This window comes from Populus euphratica, unplaced genomic scaffold, assembly GCF_000495115.2.
Source record: "Populus euphratica unplaced genomic scaffold, PopEup_1.0 scaffold5.1, whole genome shotgun sequence".
NCBI lineage: Eukaryota > Viridiplantae > Streptophyta > Magnoliopsida > Malpighiales > Salicaceae > Populus > Populus euphratica.
This window is the reverse complement of record NW_011499848.1, coordinates 1,151,803-1,170,811: the sequence shown is the minus strand read 5'-3', so window position 1 is coordinate 1,170,811 and position 19,009 is coordinate 1,151,803. Positions and strand designations below refer to the sequence as shown.

At 31.8% G+C, this 19,009-nt stretch overlaps 2 protein-coding genes across 2 annotated transcripts; both read left to right on the top strand.

Moving 5' to 3' along the window:
* Window positions 1-1,788: 1,788 nt before the first annotated feature.
* Window positions 1,789-4,198, top strand: LOC105113013 (cytochrome P450 87A3-like). Its single transcript, XM_011008989.1, has 9 exons — window positions 1,789-1,988; window positions 2,103-2,433; window positions 2,516-2,671; window positions 2,750-3,007; window positions 3,092-3,181; window positions 3,492-3,570; window positions 3,637-3,743; window positions 3,836-3,963; window positions 4,105-4,198. Exons 1-9 carry the CDS (start codon window positions 1,789-1,791, stop codon window positions 4,196-4,198), a joined length of 1,443 nt encoding a protein of 480 aa, XP_011007291.1.
* An 11,000-nt stretch (window positions 4,199-15,198) lies between these two features.
* On the top strand, window positions 15,199-16,732 carry LOC105113007 (CEN-like protein 2). Its single transcript, XM_011008977.1, has 4 exons — window positions 15,199-15,555; window positions 15,642-15,703; window positions 15,981-16,021; window positions 16,130-16,732. The coding sequence occupies exons 1-4, from the start codon at window positions 15,352-15,354 to the stop codon at window positions 16,345-16,347; spliced, it is 525 nt and encodes a 174-aa protein (XP_011007279.1). The 5' UTR covers window positions 15,199-15,351; the 3' UTR covers window positions 16,348-16,732.
* The last annotated feature ends 2,277 nt before the right edge of the window (window positions 16,733-19,009 follow it).

The window sequence follows — 19,009 nt, the reverse complement described above, 5'->3', positions numbered from 1 at the left end:
AGGAGACGTACGTCACCTGAGAAGTATCATCGACAAGATCTACTCAGTCAAGTCCTTGAAGATATGGATGAAGAGAAATTCTTGAACGAGGACATGACAATCCACCTCGTGCTCTCGTTTTTGATAGTCAAGGGAGAATCCATTTCAACATCACTTACATTAGTTTTTCGAGCTCCTTGTAGACAATCCATCAGTGCTTCAAGAGCTGACAGTATGCAGATTTGCGTGTGTGTCAATGACTTGTACACAACAGGTTGTTTTTTCTGATTCTATTTCTTTGCTCTTCTTAAAGCAATCCAAGTATTTTAGCATGCTTTTTGCTGGTGGAAATCACAGGTCGTCAATGAAATTCTCAGGATAGAAAATCCTGCATCTGGGTTGTTGAGAAGGGTAGTGAAAGGTATTCATTTTGAAGGCATATTTGCTATTACAATTTAGTTCAATCTCTTCATTTCGGACTGAAAAACCACTCAGTCTCTTTCCTTTTCTCGTTGCTTCTTTTGTTCCTTGTGCAACTTAATTGCCCTATCAGCATCTAAATCTCCATTTTCTTTCACTGATTGATAATAATAATAATGTCGGCTTGGTTTGCATCACATGCAGAAGTCGGAATTGCTATTAGTTGTGGTCTCTAGGTTTGACAGGAAAAGAAATAAACTTCTTATCTGGATTCGTGACACTAGCCTAAAAATAATACTAACCCTGCGCGAAAAACTGCGTACATGTTACCTTTGGGATCTGTTTTTCGGAGAACGGGTGAACATCCAGAGAGTACCTGGGACAGAATAAGTACTGAAGGGTCTCTTCAATGGAACCTGGGGGGAGAACTGCATTGCATTTTGGGTGTCTCTATTTCAATATCCAGTGAGTCCAGCATATGAGTAGCAGTCCCACAGCAAATGACTCTGATATCACCCATTCCCACACCCACATTTGTAATGCAATTAACGTTAGCTTTAAGTATTTGGGGCGGTGGAGGCTAAGCTGGAACAAGGACACAGAGAAAAGGAAGATTGTTGTTCAATGGATAACTGTGCATACTTCTTCCTATATATAGGAATGCAGGCTCTAGTCAATTAATAGTAACAGAAAATAAATTAATAAGTAGAGTTAAACTTGCCTGGTTTATTTTATTTATATCTGTGTTGGGACTATATGCATCTAGAGATAAAATTCTGAAAAACAATTGCGAGATCCAATAATACATTGGGGTGGAGGAGGAACTAAACTCTTTAGAACTCAAACTGTGTTAACAAATTATCAACTATCAAATTCAATGATAAGAAAATAGAGCTTAACTTTAGAGATGATATTATCTTACGTAGAATTTTCTGGTAAGCTAAGCTTTACCCTTTCTAAAAAGAAATTGCAGACTGCTTTTTTTCTGCTTGCAAATTTTTCCAGCTCATACAACAGGTTCAGCATTCAGAAGAAGTTGAAATCGTAAGAAAGAGACTAACAGCAGCTCCGCCACTCATTTTAGACGGCAAGAAGATTCTGAATGCTGAAACTGCCAACACTTAAATCAAGATTCTTAATTGTACTTTTAGTTCCAGGACGAAAAAGATTAACATCAATAACAAAGTAAACATTCTATCCAAGAAGTGTCACCATAAAACTCAATGTCCGGATTTTTTTTTAAATTATCTGTGAGTCTGTCTGATTCACTTGTTTTTAGTTTGATCCATTCGGCACTTTGCCTCTTTAAGAGCTGCAGATTGATCAGTATATTAGATATGAACATAACTTGTCAGTTCTTTCACCTTTGCTTCAATATCAAAGTAAAAAATGTGGACAATTGGGTTGTGTGTTATCGCATTGCTAGTCATATATTGTACTCATTTGGTTAGAAAATGGAAGAATCCTAGCTGCAATGGTGTTCTCCCACCTGGTTCCATGGGCTTGCCTCTCATTGGAGAGACCCTTCATTTGATCATTCCAAGTTATTCTCTAGACCTTCATCCGTTTATCAAGAAGAGGATCCAAAGGTAATATGTTGCTGTGATTCCTTTGTACTTGTCTTTGATTTTTATGGCATTCTGAAGGTTAGCTTGTGGGATTTGCTTATTCAATCTCTACCTAACTGGTATTTCCAATTTCAGATTTGGACCCATTTTTCGAACGAACATCTTTGGCCGACCTGTTGTGGTATCGACCGATCCCGAACTCAACCATCTCATCCTCCAACAAGAAGGAAAATTGGTAGAGATGTGGTATTTAGACACATTTTCCAAGCTTTTCAATCAAGAGGGTGAATCTAGGACAAGTGCAGTTGGAGTCATTCATAAGTATATCAGAAGTTTATCCTTGACTCACTTTGGCGTCGAAACACTTAAGAAAGGCTTGCTTCCTGAAATAGAAGACATGATTAAGAAAACCCTGCAAATGTGGTCAGCTCAAGAATCTATTGAAGTGAAATACGGCTCTGCAGTTGTAAGTTCTAGGACCACTTAATACATGCCTTTTGTATTATTCATTAATGTTGTTCTGTTCTTGATATATACCCTTCTTGCAGATGGTTTTCAGTTATATTGCGAAGCACATGTTTGGTTATGATGATTCTGAAAACACATCTGAAGATAAGATAAGCGAAAAATTCACCAAAATATCAGAGTTTCTTATGTCCATCCCCTTGAATATTCCTGGCACTACATACCATAAATGTTTAAAGGTACTCTGAAAGAATGGAGAGAGAGAAGAACTTGTTCTTTTCATGGTAATACACGTGGTAACCAATCTATTTGTTCAGGACCGAGAGAAGGCAACCGAGTTTTTGAAAGATAAACTAGAGAAGAGACGCAACTCGCCAGATATGTATCGAGGAGATTTGCTTGATCAGGTCATTGCTGACTTGAACAAGGAGGATAAAGAGAAGTTCTTATCAGATGATTTCATTATTACAGTGATCTTTGGATTGTTATTTGCTGGCTTCGAGTCAGTCTCGAAAATACTGACGTTAACTCTTAAGTTGCTAGCAGACCACCCTTCAGTGTTACAGGAACTGATAGTGAGTGTTACAATCGTAAATTAGCAGTCTTCAGATTAGAACTTGGTATTTACATGGTTATAACATCAGCAATATGTTTTGCAGGCTGAGCATGAGGGAATCCTGAAAAATAGACGAAATTCAGATCCCGTGCTCACATGGGATGAGTACAAATCAATGACTTCTACGCTTCAAGTAAATACTCTGATATAGTGTTATTAAACCCTCCTTTTCCCGCGAGTCAATCAAGTGACTGGCTGATAGGAGACCTGGCTCGGGTTGGGTTTCATATTGAATCAGGTGGGAGTTGATCTAGTCGACATGGCGAGTCAACTCTCAACTCGATTGCCCTGTCAAAACCCAACTAGATCTGGATTGACCTATGTTGACCCATACAACCCATGACCCAGCCTCGGGCTGGGCCTGGTTTTATACTATGGTATGATCTCCTTACAACTATTGTATGTTCATTCATCTTACATCTGCTGGGTTTTGAATATTGCAGGTTATCAACGAATCGCTAAGGTTGGGGAATGGTGCACCTGGATTATTAAGAAGAGTATTGAAAGACATTGAATTTAAAGGTATGATTTTTTTTTATGACTGTTGTTTAGATATTTGCAGTGTTACTCCAAATGAGTGTTTTTCAGGGTTTACAATTCCTGCCGGTTGGATCATAATGGCTGTCACTTCTGCTTCTCATTTGAACCCTGACGTCTACAAGGATCCACTCGCATTCAATCCAGCACGTTGGAAGGTAGTAAATAATCTTTGATCATTAAAAAGAGAAAGGGAATCGATGGATTCTTAGCAAATGACCCTTTCTTTTAATCTGCAAATGGAACACAGGACATGGACCCGTATCTTGTATCCAAGAATTTCATGCCTTTTAGTGGGGGAACTAGGCAGTGTGCAGGGGCAGAATTCAGTAAATTGCTCATGGCCACCTTTCTCCATGTCCTGCTCACCAAATATGAGTATGTTCCTGTTTCTTTCCTTCCCTTTTAATGGCATTTGCTTTTGTTTGTTATAAGACAGGACCACGTTGCATGCTTCTGCTCAGGTTTTTGTAGCAGGATTGTAAATGGCTTTTCTGGATTTGAATTTCTTAATCACAGATGGACCAGAATCAAGGGAGGACGAGTTGTTCGAGGTCCTATGTTAGCTTTTCGAGACGGATTTCACGTTAAATTCTCACCAAATCATAATTGAAGACATTAGTATTTCAGGCAACGAGATACAAGAACTTGTAAAGTGGAATTAGCTTATCAGGAAATGTGATTCTGATGATGTTCTTGTTTCCTCAGCTTGTGCTTGCTTAAGATGTTCCTGATTGCTTGAGCCATTTGCTTGAAATCAAAGGGCTTTGCATTTATATATTTTACTAACAATTTTTTTAAATGAAAAAAAAAAACTCAGGAATGATTAATTAATGATCATGTTCACAAAAATCAAGTGATTATAAAGATGTTAAAAGAAATTAACGACACGATCACCCTATTTATGGTCGGGTTCAAGCCCAGATTAGGAAAATATACCCGGCTCCAATTATAAGCCGAGATGAAATTCAGGCCTAGCATTATGGCCTGATGGCAGCTGAAGAATATCCCATCCATGTCTAGCCCTAACTCAATCCTCTTTTTCTTTTTTTTTTGAAAAAACTATAAACTTTTTTTTATTTTTCTGTGTGCTGAACGTCAATTGAGAGTGTGAAGCTTATATTTCTTCGATCCACCAATTCAATTGTTATACTCGGGAAAATTAAGAAGAACTTTATTTTTTTAATAAATAAAAAAATAGTTAGCGCGTGCCACTATATTCGTGGCTAGTATTTTTAGATCAAATCTAATTTAATTTAATATTAAATAAATAAATAAATATTATTTTCAAATAAAAAATTTTAAATATTAAGTTAATTCTTGTATAAGTTTTAACCATAAAACCTGAATTATACTAAGTTTCGGGTTAACCGTCATCATGTAAATATTTGTTTTATTACATTCTGGAAAACCTAATTGAATCCCTATTGGCTAGAGTATGTATCAATTCTCAATTAAGCCCGGAGCAAACGTTTCTCAACTGGATCCTCCAGTCAAATATCTTTTAGCAGAAATTAAAAGAAGGACCCAATTGAGAAGAGCTTGATACATTAGGGACTAAATTGATAAAAAATCATGTTGTGGGACTTAACTGATGATGAAGTAATATTATAGGAAGTTAGTTCGAGGTTTCCCCAGGAAGCTTAGCTTTCTGACAGTGATGGAACTAGACTGAACAGCGAGCACGATAGAGATGACATTTGTTGAAAATAGGCTAAACTCAAGTGTGGTCACGATGAATGGTTTTGACCTCATATATTATTGCAACGTGTTCATGGTGCCCTAAAAAAATAAAAAAAAGATTAAAAATCACAAAAGTAAAATTGAAGCTTTGAGAGATAAGGAGGAGGTAAAAAGCAAAGAAAACCAACGTTTTTAAACTCCAATTGCGGATTTTGGTGAATTAATTAATTTAAATTTAAAAAAATTATTAAAAAAACAAAACCAACAAGTTTAATCTAGTTTTGATAGAATTGACCTGAATTTTTTACTATATAACTTGTGATTTTCTTTTTAATTTAAAACATATGTCAAGCATTTTTACCGAATCATATCAGATTTAATATTAAAAAAAAAACATAATAATAATATGTTATAAAATTAATTCAATTTAAAAATTTATTAAATGAAATTTTAAGATATGGTTTATATTATTTTTTAATATATTTTTATAAATAAAAAATTTTAAATTTGAAATTTGTACATATTTATTTTTGTACTTAATTTTTATTAAATAAATAAAAATAATAAAATTTAATTTTATGACTGTTTGATTATTAATGTTTTGATATTATATTAAAAAATTAATTAAATTTAAAAATTTATATTATTAAATAAAATTTATATTATTTTTTAATGATGCGGTAGAAAATATGATGTATAATTTGGGAACTTTCATGCAGTACTAAAGTGGAGGCACATCTTGCATTTGACGATTCTTCAAGGCTTATACAAATGGTAAATGATAGCACTTTCATACTTGCGTTGTCATTTAAGATTCCAATCATAAGGGAAGATAGAAACAAATGTTTATAGTTTATACATAAACATACACACACCAACATCCAAGTTTAGATATTTTTGTTTGCAGGGAGCACTTTCATTGTTTGCAGAGAACACTTCCATTGTTTGCGTGTCAGGTTCATGTTGGTTCTAATGGTTTTTTTCTGGGATTAAAATCAAAAATTTAAAAACATGATCCGTGTCCTTCCTTCCAAGTTGTTAAAAGCAAGAACCAAGAGAAAGTGGGGTTGCAGGTCTTAAATGAGAGGTTCTATGCCGTCTAGCGAGCTAAAGCTCATGGGCTCTCTTACTTGAATTGAAGGGAGCAAAAGGGTGTCGTCTTTGCCAAAAATCAATATAACATGGATCCCTGGTTTCATTAAGGTATAAGCCAGAGGCACACTTCAGCTTAGCACGAGAAACAGAGCCTGAGCTATGAACACAGACCGGTTTCAACGAGAATATTCCTTGTTCTGGTAAAGCATCAGGGTAATATTTATAGTGATTTTTTTTATTTTTTTTGTAATTTGTAATTCATGTGTATGATCAGTGTAAATGTATAGAATCAAGGAGTGATGATGATGTTTTATCGTTATATATGCAAGCTCTCTCGAGTGGAATAAAGTGACGTAATTCATAATTCAGATGAAGCGATGCATGATTTAATTTACTCCTAGAAAGATATGTAGGGCGTCTTCTCTTCCTTCCTTGTTTCTTCTTTTTCATAATAACATGATGTTGACCGAGTGTGCAAGAAATCTTTAATGTATCTCCTTCGCCAATCACCAGCAGAATATCTGCTGGTGTCCTTCTCGAGAGGGATTTACGTGTTTTATTTCCATCCACTGCTCCCAAAAACAATGAATAAAAGGAGCAGTACTGCGTTGTTCATGTTGTTGACAGCTGAGAGAGGCTAAAGCCTTTTTCTAGGGTTGGATGGATGGATGGATGGTGAGGAATTACCCAGTTCAGGGCTTGAATTTGCCATTAGATCTTGAGCTTTTCTTCTCTCGCGTGCAAACGGTCTCAGGCGGTTTCCTCCTCCTTTGCCTCGACTGCTGCCATCCTGGCTCTCGCTCTCCTTGGCCCAGCTTGCGGTTGTGTTCCGTGGCTCTTGGAGCTCCTCTGATTCGGGAATTTCCATTGCCTTTGTTCCTTTTCTTATCCTCTTTTGCCTCACCACGCTAGCTTTTGTACCGCTTTGGGAGCATGCTCTTGTTTCTCTTTCGGCCATCTTTGGTTCCCAGCAGTATATTCTATCTTATTGTAAAAAAGACAGTATACAATGGCTCCACACACGGTGGTCGTAGTGGATACGAACATTTACGTACACACCGTATAAATTGGTTCTATGGAAACTTGTCGAGATTTGTTCCCAAAACGTGACGTCTCTCTCCTCCTCTTCTGTATCCCGTTCATAATGGACCAGTGTATAAAATAAATATTGATACTATATTCCTGAAACACTCTTAAGATTTTCAGTATTCCAGTGTCAATCATTGATGGTTTTGAATGTATTTGAAAATATAATTATAGTTGTTTTTTAAAAATAATACATTAAAATGATTTAAAAATATCAAAAATATATTAATTTTTTAAAAAATATTTTTTAAAAAATATATTTAAAATATAATGTCAAGCACGCATATTTATGCACTCTAATGTATACATAGCATGTGTAGTCCTGGAATACAACACTAAAAAATTATTTTTTATAAAAAAATTTTTTTTAAACCACAACCACAACATCTACCGCAATACCAAACAGTAATTTACAATCACAACATTGGATATATATATATATATATATATACTGTAATTTACAATCACAACATTGGATGGATATATATATATTATTTAAAAGATGTTATAATTTATGTTTTTTTAAATAAAATTAATTATTTAAAATGAGAATGGCTAAAAATATGAGAGTGACAAAGAGAGAGTCGGCCAGAAAAAGGAAACGGCAGAGTCAGGGCTGAAAGAGCACTCAAGCACATGCCCGTGAAGAAACCAAGTTAGCTGAAGCGAATCCATTGATTTTAGAAGAATCCCCTCTTTCAAAAAGGCGACTGATACTGCAGCTGGTGACCAAGTCTCCGTACATCTGGCCATTTGTCAAGTTAAAATATGACCGGTGGTGGGGGCACTCCGGGCTATTTGACAGCTGCCTTGCCATACATATCTATATATATATATATATTAATTCAGTATTTTTAAAAGAATGATTGGGGCTAAAAGCACACCACCCGATTTGAAATTAAAAAATAATCTAAAATGATATTGTTTTTATTTTTTATTTAAAATAAATAAATAAATAAGTTAACTACGTCACTTGATATCTAAGCAATAACTTAATAATCTAGATGCTTCACGGGACCAAACTCCACATAAGTTTTTGACAAATATGATGAATTTTCTTTTGCTATTTAGCTTTATTTTTAATGTAAGTATTCAAATTAATTTATATATATTTCAATTAATTTTTTATATGTTTTGACGTTCTAAAATTTATAAAATTTAAATTGATAACTTTTAATTAAAAATAAATTCAAAACATGATGTGAAACTATGTATATTAAGATTTTATTTAGCTTGTTTATGGTTTAAAATCATTGAAAAAGTTATCAAAAATTTATCAAATTAATATTTTTTTTAAATTACAAATGAACAAGTGACTTGTGAAACAATTATATTAAAAATAAATTATAAAATATTAATATTTTTTTAAAATTACAAATGAACAAGTGACTTGTGAGACAATTATATTAAAAATAAATTATAAAATTAAAAATTAAAATTATATTTTAAAACATAAAAATAAATACACTCAAAAGTACATTTTACTGCCTATCCATCCACGTGCATACATGTGAACCTTTTTTTGTGCATGCAGGGATCTTATGGTGCACCAGGAATAATTATTGGCAATATATTAGGAAAACCTCTTAGTCCCGGATTATTATTTAATTCTCAATTCAGTTCCAAAACAATTGATTATTAATCCCATCCCAATTTACAAGATGTTTGCAAATTGATCCATTTTCTCTTCAAAATGGAATTGCTTTATTTCATAAATTAACTGAATCGATAGGGAAATCCTGCGACGCTCTAGGGACCCAGATGAAAAGATATTAAGTTTGAGCACCGAAGTAAGAATTAATAGAGTGTTGGGGATCCGTTTGAGAGGCTTCCCTAAAGAATCCCTTGCAGGTCTGATCGGGCCCACATCTCAGGCATGAAGAGAGGAGGGAGGAGCATGTACCCGTCTTAAATATGCTCGAATTGATGGGTCGGGTATCGTGTCAATATTTATAATTAAACACCTGACTTTATTCCTTGTTAGATTATATTATTACTTCAAACTTATAAAAAACAAATACAATCATTAAACCTCTTTGAAGCCGATAAGTTGATAAAATTATTTCATGATCTGAACTTTAATTCGAGTGAGCTCGAGAAAATATTAATATAATTAATTGTAGTTTTAAAATATTTTTATTTAAAAAACATTAAAATAATATATTTTTTATTTTTAAAAAATATTATTTTTATATTTAAATGCCAAAATTATCCAAAAATATAAAAAATAATTTTAATTTTAATTTGATTAGCCAAACTAATATTTTATTTAGGTACTAGATTCAAATGGTGTTTTCTGAAAAGATTATATTTTAATTTATTTTAATTTGTTCATATTAAATATAATTTTTAAAAAAAATAAAAATATTATTTTAATATATTTTAAAGTAAAAGATTTTATAAAAATCAATAACTCTCGTACTACCACTAGACACCTCCACGTTCTCAAAACATTATTTTTTTTATATAAAAACAATTAATACAGCTACAGAAACTTCTGCGGGTCATCTCAAATCAAGTCTGACAGCCATGAGAGAAAACAGAGAAAAGAACTTTCAACCTTGCACTTAGAGCTGGACAGGCCTTTCTGGCTTCAGATTTCCATGGATCGAGATGATCACTCGGTACAAGAATTGATTATGGGTTGAACTCGATACGTCTTTCTGTCTACACACACATAAATTTTATGAGATATTTTGGTTTCTATCCACTTGTCCTACAAAGATGTTGTTCTTGTTCATGATTGTATCAAGAAATCAGTCAAATTGATGATATAACATTTAAATTAAAACCTTTTTTCTCTCTTAAAATCTATGTTCATCAAGGTGTTTTGTTACAGTTTTTGTTTTTTTTTTGGATGTGGGTAAATTTCACTTTTAAAAAGTATATTTTTATGAGTTCAGAGAAATAAAAAAAATCTAAGATGATTTATATTTTTATAAGTGATATATATTCTGATTTGAACTTAAAAAAATTTATTATACATATTTTAAATTCTTTATTATCATATTATGTCTTTGAAAATAATTTCTTTGTTACATCTCTTTGTTAAATTAGAACATTTAATTATAGCTGGTATTGATGATTCAACTCAACTCCAGTTTTTTCTTCATTAAATTGTTGATTCTTGGTGTTTCATCCCCTCGGTTTATTGATAATATTCTGGATTTGCAAAATATTCTTTAACTAAGAAGAATTGGAAACCATAATTTTGCATAATTTCACTGCATGCAGCAAACCGACCATATATATAAACCTTTGATTCCTTCTTAAATGTTGGTTTATAAACAGACCATCTCGGAACCCTTTTTATCAGTAAAATAGTTTTGGTTACTGCTCGAAATAAAAAACATATAAATAATAAAAATAAAAAGGATATGTCTTTTCTATACTGCTAAAAAAATACGACCACATGAACAGATGAGCCCATCAAAGTTATTATTACTCGTTTTTTTTTTTTTTTCATTCAAAGGAAATTAGCACTAGGAGGAATAATGCAGTCTACAAGACCTGAGAGTCACTGCTCCACAAATGTCCTCGGAGAGAGGAATTCCACGAACCTTACTGGAGGTTCCACAAAATAGATTATCAGTATATATATATAGCCTTAGCTTAGCCTATCATATTCTTTTAATCAATTTTAATCTTATCATATATATATATAGTCGATACCTCCACTGTTAGGTAACAGTTGTGGTAGGTCATATATCATCTCTTCGCAATTGATAGCTGAAATTGAGCTTAATTGCTTCCTTGTTTTGGAAGAAATCTCGAATTTGGATGGTGCATAAAAATCAAGAAATTCATAAACTATATATAAAATCGATAAAACTTGAATACAAGATCCATGATCGAAGGTTACTCCAATTGCAGTAATCTAGCTACTAATTAATCTCTGTGGGTTAGCTAGAGCAAGGTGATTTGTTTGTTCTCATCTGTTAAATGTTTTTTTATTTTCCTTCTTTTATACCAAATAGTGGAGTGGCATAGCAATGTATGTGATTGACTACAAAGCATCCACTTCGACCTCATAAAAACCCACGATTCTAGAAGCATGAATAGGCTTTTGAACAATGTGAAACCCAGTGTGGAATATCAAGGGAAAAAGATGAATGCTTGAGCTTCCATTTGTGGCAATCCAGCTTCAATGTTACCATGTTTAGAAAAACAATGGGACCCCAACTATGAATCTCTTTACATGAAATGACCCCAAAGCACTAGCAGTCTTTGTTTACAGGCTCATGGTGGAGTTGCTTTATGCCCTAAATTCTTCAGAACATGTCCAAATAGGGCAACTTCACAAGTGATGATGGCAGATTCTGGAAAGGTTCTAGCAACACCCATCTCAAGAATTTACCTTTAATATAGAAGGCCATGATCGAGCAGTTCCTAGCTCGAGAATGTCTCGGCAGGATCTGCTTAAAACTCTATAAAAAAAACCAAAAAAGACAACTACTTCAACTCTATCATGCACGCAGAAATATAATACTCACATGTTGAAAGTTGGAAGAATATTATAAATTTCTTATTGGTTGTTGGCTCATCAAAGAGATGGGACGAGTGTATGGTTGATCAAGGTTGTGTTTAGATAGTATTTTAGTATAGAAAAGATAAAATATGCATGATTGCGGAGATAGAACATTAATATAAAATAAATTGTTTCTAGAATAATTTTAAAGTGGGATTTTTATATTATTAAAATATAAAATATAAAAAAAACATGCCCTCTATGTGTGTGTGTATTTTGGAGAAAGTTAAGATGCATATAAAAAAATATTAAAAGTCAAATTAAGAGGGAAAAAATATCATTATTCCAATTAATTGACTTCCCTCGATTTAAGTTCTCTATTTATGCAAATATAATTAGTTACTTAATATTCCATTGATTACATTGAATTCTTATAGTTAAATCTGTGTTTGTGAAATGAACATGTAACATGTACACTGATTAATCTTAATTCATTAACTTGGAATTTTCGCACTTTTGATGATTTCTACATGTTTTTGTATTAACAATCAAATAAATAAAACAAAAGGCAGCAAAATTGAGGAATGGTTAAGAACAGGTAGAATTATTTTTTTTTTAATAATCTAGAATGTCTAGACTAATTTACATATATCATGATTAATTTTTAAATTCATTAAATACTCTACAAACCTAATAAATATATAATTCATCACGAGCATAATAATTATTATGTACACTAAAATTCAAACCTAGAATATAGAAAGAAGAAATTCCCTATTATGCTAAATACTGCTGGACCACGAACCTGCTAGAATTATTAGGTAAGGTAATAAATTACACCAGTCCGTGCAGGAAAATTTATGCTGCCAACAAGGGCGTAATTGATAGCAACAATGCAGCATGATGGGGAAGCAAAGGGGGCTATACAAATCTTATTTTTCTGTTCAAATTTAGAAGAATTTATTTCAGGTTTGAGACTGAATTATGGGTAGGAATTTAAAAGGATATTGATCATTATAATTACAAAGGATTTCCATAAAAAAAAAAAAATTGACGGCCAAGAATGCTATTATTGGTTGACAAAAAGAATTATTTAGTAAAGTTTATGTATAGAGAGCTCGAATGGTGAATAGCAAATTTACTGTATGGAAAATCAAATTATATATATATACACATCAGCTACCTAACATGGTCTCGTGAGACCCTCTTCATAGCACTGTTTTTTACTTATTCTTTTACTTTTTAGATTTTAAGGCCTGTATTTTTTCTACAACCACACTAAATGTCCTTTTTCTACAACCACACTAAATTTATAAAACATTTGCATGCATAGTTATCTATTATTATTATTTTTATTTTTTTTATATTCAGTTATACATCGGTCTTATAAATTTAAGTTTTTTTTATATTTCTTTTTTTTTTATATTGAGTTATACATCAGTCTTATAAATTTAAGTTTTTTTTATATTAATTTTCAATATTAGAATTATTAGAGTATAATTTCATGGTTTTTCTAACTTATTATGATTTTATAACTCGGATATTAAATTTAACATGTTAATAAGAGTTGATTTGAAAAAAAAGTTATTTTTAAATTTTTTTAAAGTTTATTATTTAATATTGAGTTTCAAAATTTTTTTCAGCTTGCTTTCTATATGATTATTTAAATTTTATAACTTAGTTTATAGATTTGACGAGTTAACTTTAGTTGAATTTATTTATTATTTAAGTCTTTTTATAATTGTTTTTTTTAATTGAGTCTCATAATTTTTTTGTTTTCAATTGAGTTATCTTAATCTTATGATTTGAGTCACATACTTGACAAGTTAACTAGATTCATTATTTTTGTTTTTTTTCAATTGATTTTTTTTAGTTTCACCCTCCAACAACTCAATTTTATTTTATTTTTAATTTTTTTTTAATATCATCTTTAAATATTAATTTGTTGAGAATTGGACCTCGTCTTATTTTTTTTTAGTTTTTTTTTAATATCATCTTTCAATATTAATTTGTTGAGAATTGGACCTCGTAATTTATTTAATTTTTTTGTAGAGTTATCTCGATCTCATGAATTTTTTTTCTCAATTTCAACCTTTAACGGTAAGTATACTAGAAATTTATGCAGTTTCAAAAAAAAATTATTTATTTTTTATGAAATTATCTTAATTTCATAATCTAAGTTATGAGTTTAACATGTTAGTTTAAATTGACTTGGATCATATTTTTTGTTATTTTTTTTATTTCACCCATTAATGTTGAGTTAATTGAAGAGGGGTATAATAATTTTTTTACTTGTTTTTTATAAAATTATTCTGATTTCATAATTCAAATTGCAGATTTGATAAATTAACTCGAGATAACTCAAATAATTTAAATATAAATCATTTTTTATATTTTATTTTAATTTATTTTTTATAAAATTAATACGATCCCATGATTAAAATTATAAATTTAATAAGCTAATCTATATCCATTTAATATGTCACAGTCCCTCCCAGTATTTTTTTTTAAATATAATCTAATATTTCATATATATATATATATAGGCATCATATACATTTGTAATACTGAGACAATTTTATATTTGAGCTGCAGCGCAGATCAATAATATAGAATATTATATTTGACACTTTCCGTGAGATCCTAGTTCTAACCATCTGGAATGTACAATAATGAGCGACAAATAATGGGTGTGAGAGAGAATCCATAACCTAGCCCTGCATGATGTGATCTCCCCCCTCAACCTACCTCCAATGTATGAGAATTATTACTTCCATATTTCAGACCCACACACAGTACTGCAGTAAATTAATGGAAGTATGCCCACAGTTACCTATCACGGTATGAGGTATCAAATTTGTTGCCAGCAATGGTCTACCACACATTATATGCTAGCTCGGTACTTGAATATCAACTCGAAGGGACTGGATGAAATATATCCTTTTCTATGTTTTGTTGAATTTAATTTTGAGATCACCACTTCAAGAAATTATTAAAATTGTTTGAATACACTGGCTAGCATAAAAAAACGTTTCCAGACGATGAAAACTGCGTTTTGCGTCAAAAAGCATCATTTTTTTGTGTTTTTTCATACGAAATGTAGTTTGAACAGTGGTCCAAACGAACTCTTAATATACACTGAGCTTAATCTGACTTAATAATCTCTTGATGTTGTTTTATTTTTTGTGACCCCACCTCCCCCCGAGGCTCATGAGCTTCCATGGATCTAAAGCGGCTTGAAGGATACATCTCAGCACTATAAATATTAGGCTTCCATCCCCAATCCCCAGCATGAGTTCTTCCCAAAGAGAAGGGAACATAGCAATATCGTTAGCTTATCCACTCCCTTCATCACTTCCTTATTGTGTACTCTAGCTCTCTTTGTCTCTTTGTAACACCCAGTCTTCTATAGCATACAAATATTTATAGATATCATGGCAAAGATGTCAGAGCCTCTTGTGGTTGGGAGAGTGATTGGAGATGTTATCGATCATTTCACTGCAAATGTGAAAATGACAGTGACTTATCAGTCCAACAGGAAGCAGGTTTTTAATGGCCATGAGCTATTCCCATCTGCGGTAACTCATAAACCTAAAGTTGAGGTTCATGGAGGTGATATGAGATCCTTTTTTACCCTGGTATGATATTTGTTCTTCCATGCCCAAGAGCTCTTTTTTCCTTTTTCTTTGATATTGTTCTCACTGTATAACCTCGATGACTGCAGGTCATGACAGACCCTGATGTTCCCGGTCCTAGTGATCCATACCTCAGGGAGCACCTACACTGGTATATCAATTTCTCTAAATAATCTCTTCATCTATATGTATAGAACTCAAGCTAGCAAAGAATTATTTCCATAAATGATAACTGTAAAACAAGTATTAATTGAATTCCAAGTAACAACCCAAAAATAGTTAAAAAAGCTGCCTCTATCATTTCCAGATTTCTCACACAACTCAATTAGAAAAGGTGTAATCATGTAGAATAATAAAAATAGTAAGAAAAAGTACAGTTAAAATCACATCCTCATTGCTTTACCTTGATTTGACCAATATCATTACAGGATAGTAACTGACATCCCAGGCACAACAGATGCCACATTTGGTATGATTCTTCACCCTGATGTAGGCTAGAGAGAGAAGTTATCACAATATATGAAGAAGTAATGATTTTTGAGGGTTTTCTTTTCCTTTTAATTATGACTACCTGCAGGAAGGGAAGTGATGAACTATGAGATGCCAAGGCCTAACATAGGGATCCACAGGTTTGTTTTCGTACTTTTCAAGCAGAAAGGAAGGCAAACAGTGACCACTCCAGCTTCAAGGGAGAAATTTAACACCAGGAAATTCGCTGAAGAAAATGAGCTTGGCCTTCCTGTAGCCGCTGTCTTCTTCAATGCCCAAAGGGAAACAGCGGCGAGGAAACGTTGAGGAGAAGATGATACCAGGAATCAGAATGAATAATGACCAGTGCCAGCATCATGCCCTACTATTGTACTATCAACTGCTCCTGCACTGTATTTGAACTTGATGCAGGAGAAAGAAAATAACCCCGCAAAAAAATTAAATAAGATTATTAGTGTTTATGGATGAATAATAGACATTACATCCAGAACCAGAATATCGCAATCCCTTTGGCTGGATCAGATAATATCCTAACAAAGGACCTAGCTATCAGTTGTCAAATGCTACTGTCTGTTTGGTTAGTGTAAGAGGGAGACCCCTCACTCTCTTTGTATTCTTAGCTGCCTGCTGCTTGTAATAATAGTAGAGAGGAAAACATCAGTTTAGTCCTGAACATGTGACTTATTATCAACTGTGTCTCAAACCTCGTAATCTTGTCAATTTTGTTCCAGACATAATCGATACTGAACCATGCGCGCTATCCTCCCATCCATTCACTATTAGCAACAAGAAGACGATTGGCTATGTTGAGTCGGGCTCTGGCTGGTTTCACAAGGATTCAGGCAATCGTTCGTAGAGATTATGATATCTACGGGCAGACGCACAAACATGTGGATAATTAATAACAAGAAAAGATGGAATTAATTACCAAGAAGAATTACAAACAAGAACAGTACTAAATTTGCAGTTTTTATTCTCAAATAAAAGTGTAATGAAACATGTTTCCTTAAAAAAATGTTTATAACTTCTTAAATATATAGAAACCATTCATATATATATATATATAAGCTAATAAATCAGAATATCAGAAACCATTCATATATATATAAGCTAATAAATCAGAATATTAAGATAAAAAATAACATAAAATTCAAAATTAAATATAAAACCTACAAAAATAATAAAACTAGATTGAATAGGACCTTTAGGGCCTAATCTCAGGGCCTTCTGGAGCTTGTTTGATTGTAACAAGCCAGGTGATGACCTTGTTTGGTTGTAACAAGCCTGGTGATGACATCCGAGTAGCTATCTATTTAGAGATTCCAGTTGTTTTAATCACAAGATTTAGAGTTAAAAGATTCAAAAAAAAATTGAGTTAAAAAGATAAAAAAAAAATTTAATAAACATCTTTTAGGCACGTGAATTAAGATGAAATTTAAGAAGTTATTAAATAATAAAATATAAATCTTGATTAATTTAAATTATATTCAGGAAAGGCTTGGAGATGGATATTTTTATATTAAAAAACAATTGAAATAAAAATATTTAAATATGTTAATTTTGATAATTTCTCTATTATTTTGACAATACCAAGATATACAAAATGAATTTTAATACGATTCTAGTTTCATTAAAAAATAGATATCTATATTTGAAATATTTTATAATCATTATGATGACAGAGAACCATGAATTTGAAATTAGACTTTAATTTTGTCAACAAATTACAAGGCAATTTTATTCTTATTTAAATTATTTATGTTGTTATTTTATTTATTTTTTAGTTAGTATTAGATCTTTTAGAAATATTAGAGCTTGTATTTAAATTTAAATTCATTGAATTATTATTATTTATTATGTTTATCCATATTTACTATGAATATCCTGTTTGATTTAGAATTCTTTATAGTATAAACACTCTTTTTGTAGAGATGTTTTTTAGAAGAATATTTTTTAATAAAGAAATTGACATTTTTACTATTTTTCTGTGATTGAGTAATTCTCATACTAAGTTTTTGATTGAAATAACAAACTCTTAGAATGATTAATCCAGTTTGTTGTGATTTTATATTACTCGTTCATATTTCTTTAGTAAATCAGAGTAAGTGATCATTGTGTATAAATTTAGTTCTCCAAAATAAGTTCTTGTTGGGTCAAGTTACAAATAATTTAAATATGATTTTAGTGTATCTTAGGAGGTGTCTACATCATTAATTTTTCTGTTAAGAATTCAAACTTCATCTAGTAATTTGATCAAAAGTCACAGCGTTTCATTACCACCGTGTTGGTCTTAGATAACAAAGTCTCGTTTTAGGTTTGATATTGCCCAACTCATTCATAAAAGCATGCAACAAATCATTTATATAATCTATTTGAGGTAAATCTCATCTAATCATGATGGATTTTCATTTGACTATTTAGAATAGTCTGTATCGATAGCTTTTAAAATGTATTGTTGTTGGAAGAGAATGTAGTGGCCGATCAGCTGGCCTAGGCAAAGTTTAGATGGCTGAAAAGACAACATTGTTTAATGTTCACTAGAATAAAATTGAAAAAACTAAAATATTCATGATTGAATAAGTGACGAGTGCATACACTTAGGACTCAATTTAGGTTTTTTACAAGGATAGATGTTATAGAGGAAGGAAAATGATAGAAAAAAGGCCACTTCTTTTCCTCAGTAGGCATGTATGTATGGTAGTCTTTAACTAGATGTCATGCCCGCGCAATACCGTGGGCTTGTGACATACTTGTATGTTATTGTGGGTTTATGGAAAAAATCATAAAAAAATTATATGGAGAGAAATTGTTGCAATCCACAATATTTTCAAGGAAAAAACTACAAAGCTAAATTATCAATTAGCTTAATATTAAAAAAATAAAATCAACAAAAATAATTTGGGAAAGAAAAAGAAAAAAAATAAAGGGAAAAAAATCCAAGCAAGTAAATACTGTAGCAATCTATAGT